At 41.2% G+C, this 24,189-nt stretch overlaps 2 protein-coding genes and 1 long non-coding RNA gene across 3 annotated transcripts; 1 reads left to right on the plus strand and 2 right to left on the minus strand.

Moving 5' to 3' along the window:
- LOC119032136 lies at positions 1–14,560 on the plus strand. Its single transcript, XR_005078791.1, has 5 exons — positions 1–294; positions 8,797–8,931; positions 9,951–10,062; positions 13,206–13,317; positions 14,281–14,560. It is a non-coding gene; the product is annotated as an uncharacterized LOC119032136 (long non-coding RNA).
- Positions 3,307–23,898, minus strand: LOC119032132 (sodium- and chloride-dependent betaine transporter-like). Its single transcript, XM_037120951.1, has 16 exons — positions 23,287–23,898; positions 22,779–22,980; positions 21,023–21,157; positions 16,415–16,555; positions 16,136–16,259; positions 15,145–15,183; positions 14,291–14,420; positions 13,213–13,347; positions 9,921–10,024; positions 9,704–9,828; positions 9,014–9,126; positions 8,792–8,929; positions 8,419–8,521; positions 5,281–5,381; positions 4,699–4,845; positions 3,307–4,611 (listed from the first exon to the last, which is right to left on the minus strand). The coding sequence occupies exons 2-16, from the start codon at positions 22,966–22,968 to the stop codon at positions 4,444–4,446; spliced, it is 1,893 nt and encodes a 630-aa protein (XP_036976846.1). The 5' UTR covers positions 22,969–22,980; positions 23,287–23,898; the 3' UTR covers positions 3,307–4,443.
- LOC119032133 (trichohyalin-like) lies at positions 17,819–20,099 on the minus strand. Its single transcript, XM_037120953.1, has 2 exons — positions 19,811–20,099; positions 17,819–19,703 (listed from the first exon to the last, which is right to left on the minus strand). The coding sequence occupies exon 2, from the start codon at positions 19,683–19,685 to the stop codon at positions 18,447–18,449; it is 1,239 nt and encodes a 412-aa protein (XP_036976848.1). The 5' UTR covers positions 19,686–19,703; positions 19,811–20,099; the 3' UTR covers positions 17,819–18,446.
- Positions 23,899–24,189: the final 291 nt, after the last annotated feature.

Here is a 24,189-nt window from a genome sequence, read left to right on the forward strand (position 1 = left end):
TTTTCCCATTCCTGCTCACCTGCATTCAGTTAGTTGTTGTTCTTTGTCAGCTGCAATTCACCCACTTCGGTCCTGTGTTTATTTGGTTTGCACCTTATTTACCTGCTGCTGGTGTTTTTTTTTTTTTTTACCACCTGCAATTTTGTTTTTTTACATATTACTGCTGTCTTCCATTGCGTGTTTGTTCTCTCCAACCCGCCCTGCCTCCTGAGCGTCTTGCATTGGGTTCCTCATTATTTTCACACACGACGGCTGATGACTTGGATCAGAACCAAGTGAACGTTGTCTGGACTGGTAAGTTGATCAGTTTGAAGTGTTTTTAGCTTGTGGAAGTGTTGCTGGGAAATTATAACGATGTCTTCAAATTCATTTAGATGAATATTTCCTGTTTTCCAAAGATGGTCTTGGTTGTCACACATCAACTTAAAGGGCAACTCCACCAGTTTTATACATTGAGGAGTGTTTAAAGGTCTTGAGTAAAGCTGCATATGTGAAATAAAGTAGTGTAAAGCCTTTTTGTGGCTTCAGAGGAAACTGCATGTGTTCTGATCAATTGCCTCCAGGGTTGTCACCCAGTGGCTAAGTTGCATTGTGGGTAATGTAGTAGCATCAGGTGTTGAAAAGGAGGTAACTGTATCTGTGACTGTGCTGTATTAATTTTGATGTGTTTCATAATGAGTCCAATGGTGTCATAGGGAGTACGATGCTACACCAGTGGACCGCTTTCCAAAACCTGGCGCCTACATTACCCACAATGCAACATCAATGGAGGCAAAAGTATCAGACTACATACAAAAAGCTTTATCCGACTTTTTCTCATGCAGCAATAATCTCTAGAAACAAAACATGAGTTGTAATGAAAACAAAGTGTGTTTTGATTACATAAGTAATAACTAATAATTGCTAAAAGTTAATAAGTAATAATTAATTAGGCAGTTAAGCCAAATTTAGGGTAGTAAGGTAGTGTGTCCAGAGGAGCTGATTACTCTCCTCCACCCTCCTGCAGTAACCTGTCTATGTGTCATCACAGCTTTAAATATACTGTAAGACAGTCAAATGTGGTAATATTGTAAAACGTAATACAAAAAAATTACAGCATGCAACTTTACACCAGCTCAGTGTCAGTCTACACACTGTAATCTCCTTTCCACTTTTAACTTAATAGAGGAAAATTTCCTTCCAGTCTTGAAATATCTTCCGAGCATTTTCACAAGCCCATTTTTTTTCTTATCTTCACTCGCTCTCCAGCAGAGTTGGCAACCGCTCCTGTTCCTTTCTCTTTCGCCTTTTATGAGACAGAACGAGGGGAGGGAACACAAAGATATCCGGTATCATTTGGGGCAAGATCCTGGCTCATTAGCAGAGCGAGTTAATGATGCAGCAGAATTATCTCAATGCGATATCCCAGCATGCTCAGACTTGCCAGGTGATTTCCAGTCTATAAGCCCAAACATGCACCTCACAAACATGAAGCATTTAATTATTTTGAATCTGATCTTTAATTCATACTTCATTATTTTTTGTCTTATTTTTGTTCTCTCTGATTTTTTTTTTTTAAAGCTCAGTTTTAACTATTTGGGTATTTTGGAGGCTAAATAGTTCAACGGTTGTATTGTGTCCTCTGTTGCTCAAGATGGATGATGATGATGTCATAGGGAGGTCATCAGATTTTTTTTTTTTATTAGAAAGCCTGCATTATAAACTGGAAATATGGAGTTTGAACAATGTCAGGTATGTCACTGAAGGAAGGTGTTATGAAAGACACTGATGTTGCATTATGGGAAATGTAGGATTCTAATGTGGGCCTAAAAGTTCAAATCTCTCTTTTGAGTCCTCCTGTTTAGGTACCAACTCTAATGTATTGTCAAAAAACATAAAAGTGTCTTCACTTGACCCATTGCTTGTTTTGATCCATTGTTACTGTTGAGTTTCTACGCCAGATTTAGTTGTTAGTATCCTTACTCACTGGATGTAGACTGTGGGTATATACCTTTCAGTGGTCAATTTAATGTGTGTTTTTTCGCTCCTCTGAGCTAGCAGCCAACGTTTGCTAACAGTACTAGTATAAATGAGTTAGAAGTTGTTTCCTTTCCCCAGCCGACCCAGTGCTGTAGAGATAGAGCTGGCTGTCAGAGAGTTGAAGGTACAATATGTAAGAATTTTAGTTGAAAACATGAAAAAATTAACTACAATGATATGAAATAACAGTTTTGATATTGCAAAGATGATATTTACTGAAGTTAGCTATTCCTGGTCCATCACAGTCCAAAGCTCCTGAACAAGCAATAATCAAACAGCCCTAGTGGTTCTGGGTAAAGGTAACACATGATTGTGTGGCGCTACACTGACTTAACGGGGGTCAGATTTGAACCCAGTGATTTTTAAACAAACTTCATCACATCTGATAACGGCCCACTGGCCTTATTTTTTTCCCCTTGTTGCTTTCTGTGTTTGTAAATACCTTGAATTGCCGGTACTGAGTGGTTTGCGGTTTTCCATTAGTATAACTCTGTGTTGTACGGATGGTTAGTGGCTGGTTATGTAAAGGCTGATGGGTGGATGCTCTAATTATGAAAGCTGGACGTGCTCCACCACGTGTGAGAACATACAATTATATATTCCCCCTCAAGCAGGGTCGAGGGTCGTCAATGTATGAAATGGTGTCATGACCTTTCGTATCGCTGCCGCTGTTTTCTGGTCAACAGCCAGTGAACCGCCGACATCTTCATATTAAAAATGCATATTTGAAGACACACCTGACCAATAGTGGGATTTTTGAGCTTTCAAGAGATTTTTAGGACTAAGGGTCAGTTTGTGTCATGTAGGGTTGAGTGGAGGAGGTCGGGGAGCGAGGAGAGGGTGGAGGCGACTGGGCGGAACTGCCTGTTAATTGAATGCCGGTTCGGATTACACAGATGACTGAACTTGGCATTATGATGTTTCATGTTCACCAATCACAGTCACATGTCCTGTGACATCACAGATACACAACAGCGTATGGTTGCTTTTCAGGAGGCAGGAACACAGACCTGTGGAATACTTTTTGTTGTCATGTTATAAAACAGGGAACCACGAAACTGGCTCACTGAACTAACAAGCCGATCATTGTATTGAATGTTTGTCCTCTGTCAGCAAGTAATCGATACAGACAGTATTGGAATAGGATGTTTAGCACACTGATATTCTAATGACGTTTAGAGAGTGTAGCACCATAAGCCTGCACAGAGACAGTATGAAGCCCAAACAAAAAGCACTGCCATTTGGTTTGAATATAGATGTATCAGTTAGAGCCACAACAATTATAAATTGGGTAGTACAAAAACATTTAATAGCACAATAACAGGCAAATAACACATTAAGCAATGCATGTTAACAATTTCTTTGATTACTATCAACATTATTCTGGAGGATGTAACAGTTTTGACCCTGATAATGTAGTAAAGCCATTTATAGGTATTTGAAAATTCAACTGGATCTGTTAAGATATGCGTGAATCCCCTCAGGCTCCAGATGGGATCTGTGCAAGGTCTGATAAATCGCCTAAATCGATGTCACTTGAGTCAGCAACTGTTGGGCCTGACTGCAGGATTGAAAATCAAAAAAATCTAGAGGTGTGGAGTTAAGAGGTGAGCTTACCAGATCTCTGTAGCCAGAGGCTGATCAGTGACATACGGTATATAGGCCAAAACATCTTGATCAACCCCTGGTGGCTAGCTGCAGTACAGGTCATACATCTTGCCCCCCATCATGTTATCAGATGGGTCATGTGCCAAACTGAAAAACTCTTAAGTACATGTCAGATATGTTTTCTGTAATTTTAGGTGGTTTTAGCACATTGACCTATGCTCAGGTGCTTGGTTTTCTCATAATTTAGTTTTTTTTTTTTTTTTAGAGGTAACTGATACCTCTAAAAGGGGGTAAAAATGTCATGATTTTCAGCTGAGCCCTGCTCATGTTTGACTGGGCCCTGCTCATGATCAGGGAGGAAGTGCAGACACATCATACATCTTTATATATGTCTGTATGTGTCTTGAAGCTAGCAGCTCAAGGCTACATTAGCTGTTAGCATTAGGCACCTGAAATTCCAACCTAACTGCACTGTGCGTAAAGACGAATGCAAGAAACAATGACGATGATTGATACCTTTTTTTTGAATTACCTATTGTGAATTCAGGTCATTACAGTATAAAGGATTATAAATGTATATTGTGTGTTACTTTCACAATACAACCCTAACCCTATTTTTAAACAAACTAAAATAAGGTAAAGACTAAAATACCAACAACAAAACCCATAACAGGATTTCCACGAATACTCATGAAAAGGTGAAAACATTTATAAAAGTTTGCATTTTGAAATTAAAAAAGTTGTACAGACTTGTACAATTCAACCATCTGTGCACAATAATGTGCTGCAGGTCTGTGTAGGTGTCGTCATTGACCATCAAACTCCACCGTGCTCCTCCATCATCATCTTTTCATTTCTGTTGTCCACGCTCCGGCTCGACGGCCGCTGCGCCTTGAAGATGACGCATTCACACAGCTTGAGAATCGGCTTGTGTGGTTGGGCCTGACGCAGAGCGCTGGACGGCGTGGTGATGTTATTGCCATTCTGGTTGTGAGGAGAGAATTGCGAAGTGTCACAAAATGCTATAAATAAGATCTGAAAATGACTGATTCAACTGTTGAATCCACTCACCCGACACAAGGTGATCACAATATATAATGGGATGCACATCAGAGGAGTGATCATGAGCAGACGGCCCAGTATGAGCCACGACTCGCCAGGTTCATAACCGTACACATACAAATGCATTCTTTCTGTCAGGCTGTACAGCATCATGAGCTAGGAGACAGGACATGATAGAGTTAGAGGGAATCTTATTGTCTTTAAGTAGGTACAATTATTTTTATATCATGTATTATTTAACTTTTACTGTGGGTGTTTACTGGAAGACATGGCCAGTTTTAGTCCATTTTTAAAGGGAAACGCCACCAATTTTAAACATTAAAGTGTGTTCACAGGTCTTGAGGAGCAGTCCTGAATATATGCAAAACCTAGTGCCTACATGATCAAGCATAATTACCGACATGGCAAATATGTGAAACAAACATCAGAGATGAAAGGCCAGGAGAGGAAGGAACAGGAAGGGGCAGAGATAAGGTGCGATGGTGGGCAGAAAAAGGTTGAATACAAATGGAAACATGAGAGGAAATAGACGTTAGAGCAGAGAGCCAAGTAGATGAATCAAGAGGTGTGATGCAGGTGCGGGTATCTCACTCCACAGATGAGCGGCGTGACGAACAGCCAACAGTACTTCAGCACGGGGAACGGTCGGTACCCGATCATGTCCTCGATGTTGTCACAGAAACGGTCCGCACCTGCAAAGTCATGGGAGGGAGGAGTCGATCAGTCGGAGGGAACAAACTGGTTTTATAGGGAACACACTTTGAAACACATGGGACACTTGACTGAGGATACAATGAGATGGCGAGGCCTCGACTCTGTTACATCTAGCTTAATCAAAATACAGACTGTTGTTGTTCATTGATTATATCAACCATTTAAACCTTTAGCTTTAAACCTCTACTCCACTTCATACGTGACTACATTTGTCTAATGGCTATGATTAGTTTTCTCCATTAATTCAAGATACAAGAACCTTTATTTATCCCGAGGGAAACTGCTGTGCAACAGTGACAATACAAAGTGGGAAGAAGAAAATAGAGAAAGTAAAGATAACATATATAAAATATAATAAGTAAGATAAAAATAAAATAGAGGCTAACTTAATATAAATCAAACAGTAACTCAATATAACATGTAACAAAATTGTAGTAAAAACGTAGGTATATACAATATACAACAATACGCAGTGCAAAATCAAAATAAAATAAGTACAACCTAAATGAGTAATGAGGAGTGATAATTGCTGATTATGGGCACCACAAAGTGCAATATTCTGTTAAAACCAGTCACTTGCCAGAAAAAAAAATACCCTTTTTTTAATATAAAAGAAATTTTGACAAACTTTTGATATTTGAATTGAATTTCTTTTTCAAATATCAAAAGTTTTTCCCATGCCATAACTACGGTCCCAATCGACTGGATCATTTTAGGGAGAACTTCCCCAGTTGTGTTTGTGGCGACCAAACCAGATATTTTAAGGCATTTTAAGAAATGACCTTTTTCTCTAACCGTATGTTTTTTGTGGCCAACGTAAACAGAGAATGAGCACAGCACTGTCCCAACACAAAATCAAGTTATCTATTCAATGTATGTTTTTAGAAATAGAGTATTAGTAACACACTTCAAGATCTCATTTTGGTTTTATCTTTGTTGTGCAATATTTGAATGGAACTGTTATTTGAATGCATGATGAATGAACAAGTGAGCGTGTGTCCAGGGAAACCAAACTACAGTTAAATCTCAAGGAGAGGCAAAGGTGAGGTGAGGAGGCAACCGGAAGAGGAAGAGGAGGATGGAGATGAGAAAGCTGCTCACCTTGAGCTGCCAAGGAGAGGAGGAGGAGAAGAGAACTATAGAAAGGAAGAGAGATGTTAAAATACAAGAGGAAACAGTTACGAGATTGGTCAAGTGCATGACCTGCCTGATGAAACAACATCCACAGATTGATTTCTGCAAGTGGCCAATAACGGAATAAATCGCGGTAGCAGACACAGCTACGTAAATGACACAGTAATCAACCCTGAAATGAACTAGATTAAGCGGAGGAGGAAAGTGAACAGCCCTTATTTCAATTTTGGTTCAGGAAGTTTTCCCACATGCAACAAAGGACTGACTCTGAAGAGGAGGACACAACTCAAACTGTGGCGAGGAAGCAGCTGCAGAAAACTGATCCTTATCTCACTTTGTGTCTGTTTGCAGCAGGAGATATTGAGCTGGACCCTGGATCTATAGAGCAAGTGCTTTTTGGAAATACAAATGAGCTTTTCAGTGAGCCACAATTGAATACCAAGTTTATTACGTGGATACAGATGCTCTGAGTGTTGAGATGTTTAAGACAAATATGAGAACACAGGAACTCTCCACCCACATGTTGTAATTTAGCCTGTAATACTGCTGATAATGAAGGTGTGGGAAGTGCTGGGAGCTCAGAGGATTTATCTAAATTTATGGCAGAGGAAAATGGTAGATTAACATTTGTGGTACATGCAAAGGACAAATCCCAACACATCTGAAGGATTAAAAACAATTCTGTATACATATACAAACTGTATAGACAAGGAAGAGGGAAAGAAATAGCATCAGAACACAGACCATGCCAGGAACAGAACAACAAGAGAAGAAGGGCATGCAAAAAGAAATGTAAGGACGCCAGAAGCCCTCATATATCCTGTGTTTGTGTTTGAGTGAGGCAGAAAAGGCCTGTTTCAGATTTCTGACCTCACCGCAGAACTGTAACTGTTTGACAAAGTCGACATCTGGAGCAAGCTGTTGTGGCTGAATGAGTTATGGGTAAAGGACTCTCACTCAGGAGATTAGGGTCCATATTCATATTCTTACAAACAAAGTTCACCTATTTTTTTTGTTAGATTTAGGATTTACTAAACCACTTGGTGAGGTTTAGCCAAGCAAAAATATTTTGTAAGGTTTAGGGAACTAAAATACATAATTAGCTTTTGGGAATTAAATAGTTGGTTAGGTTTAGGCAACAAAATATCTATTGAGGTTTAGGGAACAAAAATGTTATTTAAGCTTAGCCAAGCAGAAATATTTGGTTAGGTTTAAAAATCAAACAGAAAAAATGTTAAGTTTAGGGACCTAAAATATTTGGTTTCAGAAACAAAAAATCTTGGTTACGTTTAGGGGAGTAAAGAAAGTCAACACAAATTCATTGTTGGAGGACCATGAATGTCGGTACAAAAGTTCAAGGCAATCAGTTCAATAGCTGTTAAGATGAGCCGACCCCAATCATGACACACTGAGTGGTCTGTTTTACTGTTTGAGATCAAAAAAAAAAAATTTCAAAAGTCCTGAAGGACTTGTAAAAGATTTATTGAATAACGAAAAGTGCAAACAGAATAAGAAACTCCCTCTTAATATTGTAAAGAAAATAAATGTACCCATGATCCTGTTTTCTCTTTCAGCTCATCAAAATTGTCCATTTTTGTTTTGTGAGTAGAGCTATTTTATTGTAACTCAGGATAAAAGAGAAACGGTGTGTGTCTCATAGTTTATTTCCAAAGCTGGTTTCTTACAGATTAGGTTATGTCATGATTTCATGAGCTCAAGATATATAATAAGGTCCCTTTTTAATGGTGTGACTGCTGTGCATTACTGGTGAGGTTGATATTATGTAGACAGCAAAGCTTCTATACGTAAACACAAAAAAGGCTTCAGCTACTAAAAGTGCACAATAAAACGCATCGCGTAGTCCTGGTGAGTGAGACTTACCGTACAGCCAGGCGATGACAGTGGTCTCCAAAAAGGCAATGATGAAGAATGTGATTCTACTGAACCCGCACACGTCAATCACTTGAAAGAGGACCATCCCTCCCTGAAACACGAGCAGTAAACACCCAGGGGAAAAAAGTCACGGCAGGCAGGAGGAGATTTTCTGTCAGAAAGAGGTTAAGCTGTGTTTTTCTTTTTGACTTCCTAAACAATATCCTTCCCTATACACCAACTTCCTGCGACGGACCGTGACATTCCCATATTTGACACAGGCCTATATTGTGGAAATAAACACTTCAGTAACTTATGTGCATAGATATAATACATTAATACACATATACAGTATTTATAACTTTGTCTTTGGGCTGCTTACGTCAGTCAGGAGTGGCAGCGCCAGCAGGAAACAAACCACAGCAATGACCAGGACCAGCAGCTCTCTGGCATGCGGCCTCCTCAGGTGACGTGGGAACATGTCGGTGATGGACGTGGCCAGGCTCTCCACGCACACGAACTGTGAGTACAGTGCAAAAACCGCTTAGCTTATTCGTAAAATGCGTCATGACGCAGGAACACTTTATATGGTGACGTACAATACCTGAGAGTCCAGGCCAAGGAAAAGGATCATGAGGAAGAAGACCACAGCCCAGAAAGATGAGACAGGCATCGTCGACAGAATTTTTGGAAAGCCTACAAAGACCAGTCCAATCCCTGTACAACACACATGAGTTCATCACTTGTTAGTGTGGAACAATCTTCAAGACCAGAAACAAAGACAAAACAAAAATGTTTAAAAAGATACATTGAAAACATGTCACTGACTACAGAAAAGAGACTTTTGAGTGAGAATCTTAAAACTGTGCGTGAACATAAGATGCCATCTTGTGGAGGTCGTTGGTTGTTGTCACCACTGCGAGACTGAAAGCCGCTGTGAATAAGAGCTGCAACAACTATCAGTTAATCAATCGATAGCTGATTGTTTTGATATTTGGAATGCTGAACTGAGTATATTTGGGGTTTTTGATCAGTGGTTGGAGATAAAAAGTGATGAATTTGAAGATTTCCCCTTATTTTTTATCTTCCTGCATTTTCAATTGATCGATTCATGTAAAAAAAAAAAAAAAAAGAAAAAATAGTTTGCAGATTAACGGATGGTGAAAATAAGATTTAGTTGCACAGAAAAACACAGCAGCTGTTTCGAGATGTTTTAGGACTGACATTTAATATATAAACAATGAGAGCTGCCAAATGAAGGATGCAGGTGATGAAAAGGGGGAAATTAACTCACCACTTTCAACAACCACTTCCATGGAGAGGTGGTATGATTGAGCCATGAATCCCAGAAAAGAGAACGTAACCACACCAGCAAAGATACCGGTGGCACTGTTCAGAACGCATAGCGCCAAGCAATCCCTACAGCAGACCACAAACGGAACATATGAACGTAAAAGCGGTAAATGTGATGACGTACTGACAGCGACGTGTCTGTGCGTCAGGACTCTGACCTGTAGCAGTCGTTGTTGTATTTGTTGTAGCTTCCCAGAGAGGTCAGCACTCCTAGACACAGGGCGTGGGAGTAGAGCACCTGAGATGCTGCATCACACCATACCTACAGCACGGGGCGAGAGATCGACAGCGCAAGAAAGGGTAAGTTAAAGGGACAGTTCGACCCGAAATTATAGTATAATCAAAAATCAGTTATAAACTTGACAGGGCAGGGGAAACTCTCAAGGGGAGGGAAGAAGACTTTTAAAAACATTTTAGAGGCAACAGAGTTTTGGAGATATCATCCATAGAGATGTCTGCAACAGGGTTTGATTTGATGTTGAGCTGTCCCTCTAAAAACCAACATTGTTACACAACCCACAGTATACTTTCCATCATTGTCTTTTGGTACAAAGTGGTAAAAAAATCTTTTATCAGGCTTAAACAATTAGCCTAACTGCAGAATAACAAACGGCTGTGCTGTATGCCAGCGTCAATAATGATATAATCTTAATAAAAGTGTGTTGAAATGTGTGTTATACAAGCGTGCATCCTTCTGTTCTTTCCATGCCACTGCTTTAACAACATGTTAGTGACTGGCACCCTATGTGTATCTGTGTGAATTCAGGTTTGCGGGTGTAGGCGGCTTTGTTTACGGGAATATCTGTCAGCAGGCCCTCGCTCTGACAGCATCTGGTTAACATTAGAGCCACCACAGCGCTATGAGCCTCACCCCCCCACCCCACGCTAAAGAAAAGGAACTGCCATGGCTCAAAGGGGGATGTGCAGGCCCCTACTCTGGCCCCATGGTATGTCAGACTGATCCCCAGCCTTGGGGTCAAAAATGTTGGCGAAGTCCTTCTCATAGGATCTTCTTATTTCAAAGTGGACCAAGATGAAGCGGTTGCGTCATTAGAAGCATGCGTTGTAGTAAAAGTCCTCCCGGCTGCTCTGAATGCAGATTCACACACATGCACAGTGACAAGAGGACAATGGGAGACACATTCAAGTCCCCAGATGCAGACCAGAGCGTGATTAAGATTTCCTTTCGCGGTTGGAGGGAATGCAGACACTTGCATGCCAAAGCTCAGGACTCATTAGAAACAGATCTGCATTTAAGAGCATCTGGCATTGCATAACTCCGCTCTCTGACCCATAACTGCTTTCACCTGCTTTCGACATTACTCCAAACATTTTTCTCACGGCTTTTCATCTTCTGTTCTTTTTCACGGTTACCCTGTAAGATTCTCGCAACGGTTCAGAGCTGGCGTGAGCTGATATACGAGAAGCCTGTGTTCTTACAGGGTGAAGCCACATTTCGCCTTCAGACAGGAAAAAAGTTACATAGATTCTGTAGTTGAGTTGCATGATGTGTGAGAAAGGAACACAGGAATCTGACAGACAGGGAACACAACTAATCTGATCCGGAATGTCTAAACAAACATGCGTACGTGCCACGGATGAAGCGGATGTGACTCCTTCCAAATGACAAGTGTTGGGAGAGGGCAAAGGTCAAGACCGCGTTATGCTGATGCTTCCCAACCAGGGTGAAAGGGGAACTGAAAGACTGGTCCCTCACACTCGCTCCATCTGGAGACACCACGGGAGGAAAGGGGAAGGTAGCTGTGCATGAGTGAAACTGGGGCCCTTTCTTGAATGTGGCAGACAGCATGCTCAGCTTAAAGACAGACCGTGACTGTGGAGCCATGAATACCTACTCGGAGTGATACTGTCTGTTTGCTCGCATGTGTCCCAACTTGTATTATTTTTAATATGAATTGAAGGCGTTCTTTGAGAAGTAATGAACCAATGAGTGACCAAACTGCTTGTGTTTTAACAATGACAGTGAAGCAGCACAAATATCGCTGCTGGTTTCTGTCTGACCCAGTTGTCATTTTCACGCCCAGTGAGGCAGCAGAAAGCGACAGTTTCCCTAGACCACCAAAGACCTGGTCTAAAGTCGCAGCGCAGCATTTCTCCTGTTATTCAAAGGGTGCGTTGCTCAGACAGTGAGATGCATCTGCACAGGTGGCTTCACAAAGCATGTGTGCACTCTGGATTAATTATCAGGATAGCTGCTTTCAGTTATGTTAAATGTTTCCATGTGCACAGTAATGGTAGCGGCATATTGAAGCGGCAAATCTAAACACTTCCGTTGTAAACTTGACAGAACAGGAGAAACTCTGGAAAAGGAAACAGGACTAACTTTATCTTCTGAAACAAGTACTTTTAGACAACTAAAGCTAAATTTTGTAAGATGTAAAGAGTGGAATACGCTGTTTGGTCGACCTCACCATCAGTTGAACATCAACGCTGTCACGAAACACACTCAAGATTTGGAGGATTGACAGGTTGGTTGCTGACGTAATACATTTTTAAGATTAAATCTCGCTAAAGTATCTAAGGGGAGCAACACGGCAACCTAGCTGATCGGCCTCGAGGAGCACAGGAGCACCAAACCAATGGGAGCAGGCCATCATCAGACGGTCCCCTAGGCGTTCTGAGAGGCGCCTGACCGCCTTGTGTTTTGGAAGTCCATCACACAACAATTCTCAAGGATTAACAGACCGGTGATCACATTTATACCCCGGAGCTGAGAGTCATGCTGTGACCTTTCAAGGGAAAGACAGAGACGGAATGAGGGAGAAGCCAGATGAGGGAGAGGGGAGAGGGGTGAGGATCTTAAGTCATTCTTGTTGGCAGAAACAGATGCGGTCATTGTGCGAGAGCAACCAGAGTTCACCCTCTGTTTGACTCTCTATTCAGTTTAGAAATTACAGTTAATAACAGGCTACTATCTGCTGTAAGACTGTAAGATAAAGGGCTATATACATACATGATCTACAATGAATTCAGTTTCAGTTTAAAGCAGATCATACCAACTTTTTATAATGTGACTTTATCCCCAAAATGTGTGAGAAATTCCCCATGGAGAGCATTGTTTTTACTCATGTGTGAAGATGTTACTGTGTACTCAAGGGGAAAAGCTTTCTTTGACAAGCTTCTCAGAGAAAAAAAAAAGGGATCACGGTTTGCTTTTCTTGTTAAGACTCTGTCTTGGGACCGGAAACAGGAGTGAAGGCAAACAGGGAGGGAGGGAGGGAGGGGATGAGAGTAACAGGACCCTGGATTCATCCTGTAAGAAGACAGAGGATCTAGCAGAAAGAGAGAAGAACTGTGAAATAAAGAGACAAACAATGCCTGGGTTGGTTTTTTTAGGCCAGTGCTCAAGGTTTAAAGACTCTTTCTGCGTGTTTACTTCAGAGTGCTGTGCGTTGTGTTTGTAATGTTGTATTCTGCTGCAGTTCTCACTTTGGGCTGTATGAGCATTGCCACATCAGGCATGAGGAAATACTTCAGTCCTTCCCAGGCTCCTGGAAGAGTCACTCCACGGAAGAAGAGGATGACCAGCAGCAGGTAGGGGAATGTGACAGTGAAGTACACCGCCTAAACACAGGTGAATGCATACAAATAGACAACTGTATAACCATGAATCAAAAAGCATAAAAGAAAATGTGATAGTTTTCACACAGCAGCCGTTTTCCTCTGACATCACAGTCAGGGTGGGGAGCTCAATGTCATACTGTCCTCTTCCAGGTTTCGAGTTGTATATCGGGCCAAATTTCAAGGAAAAGTAACATACTTGATTGCCTCTTAGGTTCTGTCCGACACATCTGGGACGTGTTTCTTTGAGCCTGCAAGTGAAACGCAGTGTATGTAATCAAACGGTAATGTTAGCCAGGAAGAGGCTAAAAGCTAACGTAAGCTAGTGGGTGATGAAATATGTTGTTTCACCTTGAAATATCACCCACCGTTCCTATCAGATTCACCATCCATCGTCTTTTTTAATTGCCGATCAGTTGGCAAGTGGCGAATTTATAAGCGTTTGTCAAATTCTCAACATTTGTACAACCTGCACCCTCGAACACAGCAGCATAACATCATCCCATCATTCAAGCTTCCGACACTGAGTGTGATGTCAGAGGAAAATGGCCACCATGTGAATATAGTTTATGGACGAGTTACTTGCTTTAAAATGTCAATATGATGTAAATGTTGATTGCGCGACGTAATAGCTTTGAAACAATGACACCGGGATTTCTATTGCCATTCCGCACGAAATGAAGCAGCCTGGTGCCATCTCTGTCTGCCTGCACATCTCCGTTACAGGCTAAATGAATGAATAAACTCAGGTGTTTTCCTGATGAGGAAAAAGTGTTTCCACTTTAACTGAGGCAGCTTCCAGACAATTCTGAGTGGCAAACCCTTAACATGCATTAAAATTACATTCCAGGCTTTTTTCTGTCCTGATTGGAAACCAATGCATGAAAGGAATGCAGCCCAATATATAGGTGATAGTACTGTATATGCATCCTATAGGAGTACTGGCCTTTCCCGTGGATCTGATTCCCTTCCAGACGCAGAAGTAACACATAATCCAGGCGATCAGGAGACACAGAGCCATGTCCCAGTGAACATTACTCAGGGACATATCCGCTGACATTCTTACCACACGCTTACTGCGGAGGAAAAGATCAGATACGTACTGTATATAAACACAGAACAATGGCTGAACAGATGTGCAGAAGTGTACAAACAGCATTTTGTTTCTTCTTTTGGAAGCGTTTTCCCACTGCAAATAAACACAGCCCACTTTAAATGTGTCATCTGCTTTTTGTGTGTGCACGAAGGTGGAAATGAATACAGCGAACATCTGCGTCATAGAATACAGATGTTTAAATCTGTTTTAGTTGATTTTGGACTTTGGCTTCAGTTTATATAATAAAAGCTGCTGGGATAAGAGAACATAATGTTCTCATTATGCAGCTAATGTAACTGAGCCGTTTCTCAATATCTGTTCTCACACCCAACCCTTACCCAATTATCTAAAAATGAGAAAAAAATAAGGAGGCAAAATACTTCCAGTCAAATATGGCAGTGGAGTTGGGTGGTGTGATCGGTCAACCGTGGCTCCCGAGGAATGTAACTGGCTCATTTATCGCGCCGTGTTTGTGTGGCCTCCGTTCACCTTTTGTTGGCACCAGTAACATCACGTTTACTCAGCATCCTCGAGAGTACAAGATCACATTTAAGTCATCTTGGAGTTGCATTAAGAGCTTTTTCCAAAGACTGCTCCACCCAAGGATGAGCACATTGGGGAGAACATTATAGCTGTTAAAAGCTTTTTTTTTTTTTTTTTTTTTTAAGAAGCTAAGTGTGTGTGAGTGTGTTTGTGGTTCTCACGTAAAGAACTCCTCCGCCGCTGACTTGTGGTCAAAGAAACTGGAATACAAAAATATAAAGACAAGCTGTTTTCAGTAAAGATTTGATTTGCCAAACAATATCAAACAGGTAACTTATCAGTAATGTTTAAAGGGATGTTACTGTCAAAGTTCTTTCACTGATGATTATCACTTAAATACGTTTATCTACTTTCTTGCTGAGAGTCAGATGGGAAGATCGATACCAACAGGTCGATCTGGTGGAGGAAACTGTCCCAGGACCTTAAAGCCCAACCGATGCTGGACTTTTGAAGCAGATAGTGACACTGATTGTTTGGAGAAATCTGACAATGATACACCAGCTAATGGTATTTAACACTGCAACATTTTATGGTTGAAAAATCAACTTTTCTAGGGGCACCCCTGGTTTTCAGATCAAATGGATCAAATTGTGACGGCGAGATGAAGTATTATGCAGGGCTTCAAAGCATAGTGCTCATCCTGGGGGTTGTAATCAGCTAGATAGCTAGTAACTAGTCTGACTTACCAGATATGGACTGTTAGTATAAAGCTGGTAATTGGTGGCCTACTTTCCCTGCTGTCTAGAGCTTCATTACTGTATCAGAGTGGTATAAAACTTCTCACCTGACTCAAAGCAAATAAGCTTTTTTCCAGAATTCTCTCCTTTCTCATGGTGTTTTTCAACCATATGATATTTGTTTTCAACCATTATTAAGCTATTAACACCCGATTAGTCACTCAGATTTATAGTAGTTCTTTTCATCGTCAGCCCGTCAGCAATCAACAGTGTTTTTATAACAGCAACAGATGCCAGAACCTCCTCCTCTGAACACATAAAAGCACGGGTGTGTCCCAATGTTGCAGCATCTACATAAAACAAGACTAGCTCAGACTTCTTATCAGTCGAATCAGAGATTCCTGCTGCGCATTCAGTTGGTCACAGAATGACAAGTTGTTATAGGTACAGCTTGATAGTAGCTTATGTTACTTACGCAGTGTAAGTGAGGTTGTCAGGGTAGTCAGATGTGGTGGTGACGTTGTGAAGGAACGACCAGTCTGCGTCAGGCTGAGTAAAATGGGGGTCATAAGAGGCCGTATATGTACTGAAACAGTGCTCTGAGAGAGAGAGAGAGAGAGAGATTGCATCTCTAAAATGTCAAGTCCTCCCGTGCCTCCTCTCTAACCGATGAGAAAGCCTGTAAACACAATGCTAATCAAACGCAGACGTGTGTGAACAAGCCAGCAGTGACTCAACACAAAGCAGGTCTCACCAGTGTTCCACCAGTTGTCACACGTGGTCCAGGGCAGCGGGCTTTTGATACTGCTATACAAGTAGAAGATGGCCCATGCCAAAATCACGATGTAGTAGATGTTCAGATACATCACAAGCACTTGGGACGCCATCCCCAGCCCTGCGGAGAACAGTGAGTTTTCACACAGTGAGTGGAAGTTTCTGACGGCCGTCCTCGTCCTGCGTTACGCAACAGCGACAGCTAAGAGCAGCAAACAAACGGCATCAGCAACACTGACTCATACGAACACATGTGACTTATATTCTCACTGGTGTTTCACTGGCCACCAGAATCAAAACGTCCCCTTCCACTTGTTACTCACTGTGACCCTTTGATGACTCACAGGTGTCTGTCTGTGGACAGGTGGACGCACAAACGTTGCTATGGAACCCACCAAGATGCGTTTACACGTGACAAAATACGAGTTTTTGATTACACGTTTATTGTGTCTTATACTGTAGACAAAGTTGTATTCTTTAAAAAAGATGTGCAAAGGTGCAGTGCGTGAGAGATTTACTTCAAAATATTCAGAGACAACTAAACAATATCAACAGAATTTGAAAAAAAATAACAGTTTTGATGCCGAAGACGTCAATTTCAAATAACTAGGTGAAATTCGGGATACGTGCCGGTTATTTTCAGTATGTGAGAATGTCGTGCACAAGGCCAATGAATATAAATCATTGAGTATTAAAACTATTATTCAAAATCAATTAAAAAGTTAACGTTAGCACTTTTTTTCATAAAACTCACAGTCTTAAAGCCTAGCAGGATTTGTTTCTAGATGATTATAATGTGGACGCACTGACGTGATCGGCGTCTGCCTGCGGCTTGACCGGCCACACTTCTGGTTTAGTGACCGGCTAACTTGAGGGGAGACAAAACAATTTAATGTTGCGGCTCTTTTAGATTTTCCAAATGTTATTGGAGCGAATGGCTCCAATTATGGCAGTGAAACTAGTTCTTCTGTGATGTTTGTGATGGTCAAAAGACATCACCAACTGTTTTACAGACATTTCTTTTTACGTTTACAATGGGTGTATTGTTGTTTTGTCGCCTGTTTACGACCGTTTCCGGCGCATTTGTGACGTAAAAGGTGATGTCATTTACGTGCGATGAAACGGTTCAAGCGTTATCACAAACAGCTGCCTTGCCTTTCTCAATTTTAGTGTTTTGAAAATAAATACACTTATTCTATGATATCTTAATCAGTAATGTTTCATTAAACTTCCAAAAAGTGTGTTTTTTGTAAGTGACTTGTAAATGAGCCACAAATGAACTTGCAGCGCCTTTATAACACAGGGTAAGTTTATTGTTTTTGACATTTTACTCCTTCACCAAAAGGTGGGGCACCTTTGAAAAGAATGAGACTGTGACAGAATACCAATTCAACACATTTTATTTTGAATTAATAATGAATTAATTGATTGGTTGTGGGAACCTGAGCTCCAGGAGAAAACCCACAATTTGACTCGAGACATTTTGGTGGTGTCTCAAGTCATTTTTCTTGGGCAAGTCAAGTCAAGTTGAGACAGTGGACAGAAATTCAGCCGTGTTTTTTCAATGAAATGTTGATTTCATTGGGGGAAACCTGCGTGCCAGGAGAAAACCCTTGTTTGTTTGAGGCTGATTGCTGAGCCGCTGTTGACTGATTGCCAAGAAATGTTCTCAGATTGTGATAGATGGGCTGAGTCAGATTGGGGGGGGGGGGGTTCAGAGAGAGACTGAGAAAGGTGAGAAGAGAGGTGGTGAGGATGAGGTTCGAGGGGGAGAGGTGAAGGGGCGAGGAAGATGGTGAAGGGGGGAGGAAGATGGAGAAGGGGGGAGAAAGATGGTGAAGGGGGGAGGAAGATGGAGAGGGGGTAGAGCGGTGAAGGCGGGGAAGATGGAGAAACGGTGGAGAGGTGACGGAGGGGAAGATGGAGAAACGGTGGAGAGGTGAAGGATGGAGCTGCTGCTGGCATTCTGTAGAACAACCAGCAGCCCACTCCAACTTTGCGTCACTGTCACTCTAATCTCCACCGTTCTTTCTTTCCTTCTCCTTTCTTTTCCTTTCCTTTTCCTCCTCCTTTGCTCTCTTTTGGAGCGCCGCCTTCATCTGTGCTTCTTTCTTATTCATTTCCTTCTCCTTTCTTTTCTTTTCTTTTTCCTCCTCCTTTGCTCTCTTTTGGAGCTCTGCCTTCATCTGTGCTTCTTTCTTGTTCATTTCCTTCTCCTGAAGCTTTTCCAGCTTCTGTCTGCCTTTCAGGTCCTTGTGCTCTTCCTGTTGCTTCCTTTTCAGGTCTTCCATTTCTTGTTTTTGCTTCACCTTCATTGCTTTCTTTGCTTTCTTCCTCATCTTCTTATCTGTTGTACTTTCCTTTTTCACCTCAGTTTCCTCCTCCGTCCTGAAGGAGATGTCCTCTGGTTCTGTCTTGTCCATGACCACCTGGCTTACTGTTACCTCCAGGATTTGTTGATTCTCCTCCAGCTTCTTGGTTGTTTCCTCCACCTGTGTTATTTTCTCCTCCCTGCTCCTCCCAATTTCTTTCTTTTGTTCCTCTACCTGCTCTACATGTTCTTTGACCTCCAGCTGGCTGAACTTCTCCTGCAGAGCTTCATATTTTGTCTGCCAAGCGTGGTCGCTCTTGAGAATCTCAGCTTTGTGGTTTGTCAGCTGGTCTGTGGCCTCCGTGAGCTTGTTAGAGAGACCCATCTTCTCCTCCCTGAGATGACGGATTATGTCATCTTTTTGCTGGAGCTCCTGCTCCAACTCCTCCAACTGCTTCATCTGCAGGTCGATCTGGAGCAGAACACTCTTCTGTTTGTCGAGGTCTAGCTTGAGCATCTCATTGTTTTGCTCGGACAGCTTTTGTTTTTCTGCCTCCAGTCTCGCTGCCATGTCGTCCTTCTCCCGATTGTTCCGGTGCTTGAGGCTCTCCACCTGCGCCACCTGGAACTGGAGCTCGCTCTTCAGGTTTGAGATCGTGGCCTCATGAGATGCGATGATCTCATACTTGTTTTTGAACTCGGCCTTGAATTCTCTCTCCCTGAGCTCCATAAGACCCTCAAGTCTTTCAAGCTTATACTTGAGGTTGTGGATGGTGTAGCTCATGGCCATCCTCTCTTCCTTCCAGGGTCTACGAGGACGCTCAGAGTCAGAGTTGGCCTGAGGGCCCTCGCCCTGGTGAGACACGGGATGGTCTTGAGGAGCAGCCTGAGCCGCCCTCACCATCTTTTTTGGGTTTCTCCTTTTGTTCTGGCGATGCATTTCGCTGATCGTGGTAGACTGTAAAAACAAAGGAAGAAAAGGTTAGCAGGGATTCAGTGGATTCACTTAAAACAAGACTTTGAACTAATTAATCAAGTAAATTCAAATATTAAAAGCTTACTTACACAAAGTTGAAATGGCCCTGAAGTCTTCAAAAGTGTGGATGTCTGTTGTAGACTGTCGTCTGTAGAAAATCAGCAGGCTGATTTTCCTCAACTGTGGTCTAAAACAAGTGTTTTAGGATGTTAATACTGGCTCTGGTCTCTAAAGATCGTCTGGGTGATTCTCCTCGACTGTGGTCCAAGACACGGCTGTGAAGCTGTGAATATCAGATCTGGTCAATAGAAAATCGGCTGGACAATTCCTCTCGACTGAGGTCTAAAACACAAATGTGAAGCTGTGAACTCAGACCTCCCTAAAACTCTCGGGAGTTCCAACAGCAGAATTCTCCAGGTGGATTCCATCCTGTGGCTTAAGATCAAAGCCTCAGAATGGAAGCATCATTCAAACTGTGTGTGTGTGTGTGTGTGTGTGTGTGTGTGTGTGTGTGTGTGTGTGTGTGTGTGTATTTCTTTGTGTGTTAAGATATTTTTAAAGTTGTTGTTCTTTGACTGACAACACTTAATCCTCTGGGGTCCAGGGTATAATTGATACTTCTGATTTTACTGTTATATTTCACCTTAAAGACAAACTTGCCTTGTTTGGAGTCATTTTTTTCAGCACAACCTCACCAGTGTGACTGTGCAGTTATTTGTTAATTATGACATACTGTATTAACACATTGGACCTAAAATCATTTTTTTACTGTGAAAACCACAACCATTTTTAGAGCTGCAAACATAAATTGTTGTCTGCTATATCTGTACATAAGTTCTTGAAATATAATATTAACTGAGGTTTTGGGGGGTTTTTTTTAGCATTAAAGCACAGATTATTGAATTTAAGTTACTGTGGATCAAATGGTGTCGAACATTTAATAAAGCTCCTTGTAATTTTTGCAGTTTGTAGTGTTTTTTTGTCTTATGGAGATGCTCATCCTTGTTGAGAAATACTTTACTGAAAATTTAGATTTGTGCTCCCAGCTGGTACTTTAAGCGCTCTAAAGGAAATATAAAATCCCACCATGGGAAGTGATGGATTAGTTTAAACCCCATCTTTGTTTTAGAGCAACACCAAGAAAACAGGCTTAACAGTCCGCAGTCCGCAGTGGATGATATAAGAGCGTGCAAACAGCTGTGTCTTTTCACTAACAATGAGAAACATGCATTTCCTGCACGCCAACAGACTGACTCTTGTGCAATTCTACAGCTGCCTGTCGGTCGGAGCTGTGTTCTCACCCTCAAACACCGGGCAAATCTTCCTCCAGGCGGTCACCCCGCCCTCGCTGGTGTACTGGCCCACCGCCGTCTCCAGGATGAACAAGGGTATACCAAGGAAGAAGAGGAGGATAAAGTACGGGATAAAGAAGGCACCTGGGAATATTGACAGACATGAAGAAGGGTCACACCATTGAGACGGAGGGCAAATGTTGGCACATACACTCATATTAAAGGGACAGTGTGTAACAATTTAAGTAATTTATCAACTCAAATCAGCATCTTCGTTCATAAGTAAGTCCTCATCTCAAGCTCTACGGAGGCCGCCATGTCTCTCCGGTTTTTAAAAAACTATGGACTGCCGAGAGGGACACAAAGTACTACATGGTACTACGAAGTAAGTCTAAACGCGTTTTCGCTCAGAGTCAGCTTGACTGCGGAACTGAGAGGGAGCTCAGCGAAAGTGCTCGTCACTGCCTTAATAACTAACCACAGCTTTACCTCATTACTTGAATCAGTAGAAATACTCGACGCTGTTGGGAAAGAGTCCATATTTTGAAAATGAGTTTCTTGTCCGTCAGGGCCACCGTAGCTTCCGGAACGTCTCCAGTCGGGAGGGGTGAGCAAAGGAGTGTTGCAATGTAGAACCTCACAGCTAGATGGCGCTAAATAGTTGATATATTACACACTGTCCCTTTAAAGCAGCTGCAGGGAACTTTGATTATTTGGATTCTGGCACCTCCTGTGGACAAAAGTGGGATGCACACCCACACCCCGCCCTCGTACCTGAAATGCTATTAAATTCTTTTATTTAAGGCAGCTGTCTGCAGGATGTACATCAGTGTGGTAAGGTATTTTTGGGTCTCTGTAAGAGTGATGACTGTAATATGATGATGAAATAAAGTGTTTTAATGCCGTACCACCAGACTACAGAGCTGCTTCTTTCCTCAGGTTTCTTTTTTTTTTTTTTTAGAGAGAGATGATGGTTGTATGATCACAACTACTGTAGTCTCATTTAGCCACTTGTTAGCAATTTTAAGACACATAAATGGCTTTAAGTACAACCTAATTTTAAATTTACGGTCTTCAGAACAGACATTATTTCAAGCTGACTTACTCCTGGGTTTTAGGACTTAAATTTTTAATTTTTAATTTTATGATTTATCCAACCTGAGTAAGTTGGAATACGATCCAGTAACAGTCATTTAGAATAAAAATAATAACTATTAAGAAAATCAAAACTATCTTATTGGTGGTCTCTTTAAGTGCAATTGCAATTTTTTTTTAATTCTGTCACATTGACTTTATATCCCATAATTCTTACTTTAATCTCAGAATAGTGATTTTTAATCACATGATGTTTTTGTTTTTTTTATACCATACTGATAATTTTGATCTCATGATATAAACATGTAACCCTATGTCACAATAAAAATAAAATTATTCAAAGTATTTATTGTATCTCTACTTTCAATACATAAGTACATTTATTGCCAGAAAATTACTGTAAAAATTACTCAAGTACTTTGCTCCTTTGGATAAATTTAGACTTTTACTCAAGTATTATTTATATGGATATTTGTATTTTTACTGACTATGATTTTGGGGGTATTTATTTACAACACTGTTGGTAGAAAGGTACTAAAGTATGTTCAACAGGTGTTGACTGATGACATTTCTTTTACTTTTCTATTTAATCCCTATAGCCCAAAAACATGATTCTGTGCACATATGCATTGCAGCAAAAACAAACAAACAAACAAATTCTCTCCCTCACCTCCTCCGTTCTTGAAGCACAGATATGGGAATAACCAAATGTTTGCAAGCCCAATTATCTCTCCTGACACGGAGAATATGAACTCCATTTTGTTGGCCCATTTCCCCCTGGGGGGACCCCCTTCCTCAGGAATTCCATTATCTGACTTGGGGTCTCCATCAGGAGCCTCACTGGCTTTTTCTTCAGTCATGGTCTCTCAAGTCTGTTGCAGAAAAACACAAAAAGAAACCTGCGGATCATACCAGCTCTCCTCCGTGTGCAGGTTTCACATTTCAATTGGCAGCCTTCATATTTATAGCTTCCTCTGGAGCAGATTAAAGTCAGGGCACAGTGAAAGGGGCTCTGACAAAACAACCACACACCCAAAAGCAAATGACTTCAAATAACTGATCGATTAACTGAACCAAACTGAACATAAATCTTGAATCTTGAATCTTGAATAAACACGATGAGGCAAGAAGCGTCTTTAAAAAAAAAAAATCTGAGGATCTGAACGCATGAAACTCACCGTGAGCAGCCTGGAGTTTGTTCCAACGGTGAAAAGTATCGCGACTGACCGAGAGAAGTTTGCAAAAGGCTTTATTCTAAGGGGGAGGTGTGTCCTGGAGGATACCACGCACAAACACACACACACACACGCACACACACACACACACACACACACACACACACACACACACACACACACACACACACACACACACACAGTGCCTCAGCCTGTCCCCACGAGCAAAGCCCGACGACACCACGATGTTAAATACTTCATTAAAGTAAGACTAAAGTGTATGGCAGACCAAGACAAAAACCTATAGGCTCTATATTTGTAAGTCAGTAGTGTAAGGTCATAACTATGGGTTTCAAGAATCGAAGTTATGAGACAAATGTTGGCTGTTTACTTCACAGTCACAACTTTTGGCTCACCATTTAAATTTCCTTTGTCATTATTACGATTTTGAATCTCATTATTTTGATTTGTTTTCACAATTATGACTTTAATCGGACGTTTTTTCTCATCATGATTTAAATCTCGCAATTTCGATTTTTTATTTTGACTTTAATAGTACAATTGTTACTGTAATCTCAGAATTTTGTCTTTTAATCTCTTTGCTTCTTTATCCCCTATCTCATAATTAAACTTTTGATCTCAGAATTATTACTATAATCTATACTATTACTATAAAGTATGTTACGTACATTTATTGCCAGAAAAACTGTAAGTACGTTGCTACTTAATGATACTTATAAGACTTTTACTCAAGTAGTGTTTGTATGGGCAATTTCATTTTTACTGTAGTATGATTTTTGGATACTTTTTACAACTCTGTGTGTAGAAAAGTACAGGAGGAAGACATTTCTCTCTGAGAGGCAGAGGATTACATTATGTACAAAAGCTCATTCAACAGTAGTTGAC

Source organism: Acanthopagrus latus, chromosome 14 (genome assembly GCF_904848185.1).
Source record: "Acanthopagrus latus isolate v.2019 chromosome 14, fAcaLat1.1, whole genome shotgun sequence".
Lineage (NCBI taxonomy): Eukaryota > Metazoa > Chordata > Actinopteri > Spariformes > Sparidae > Acanthopagrus > Acanthopagrus latus.

Bases quoted from the DNA above. Each gene is read 5' to 3' on its own strand.
- LOC119032133 (XM_037120953.1), bottom strand. From the start codon at position 19,685: ATGCATCGCCAGAACAAAAGGAGAAACCCAAAAAAGATGGTGAGGGCG.
- LOC119032132 (XM_037120951.1), bottom strand. From the start codon at position 22,968: ATGACTGAAGAAAAAGCCAGTGAGGCTCCTGATGGAGACCCCAAGTCA. The intron at 16,260-16,414 runs GTGAGACCTGCT...TCTCTCTCTCAG, and splicing joins TGACAACTGGTGGAACACTG to AGCACTGTTTCAGTACATAT. The intron at 8,522-8,791 runs GTAAGCAGCCCA...CTCGTGTTTCAG, and splicing joins CGCTGCCACTCCTGACTGAC to GGAGGGATGGTCCTCTTTCA.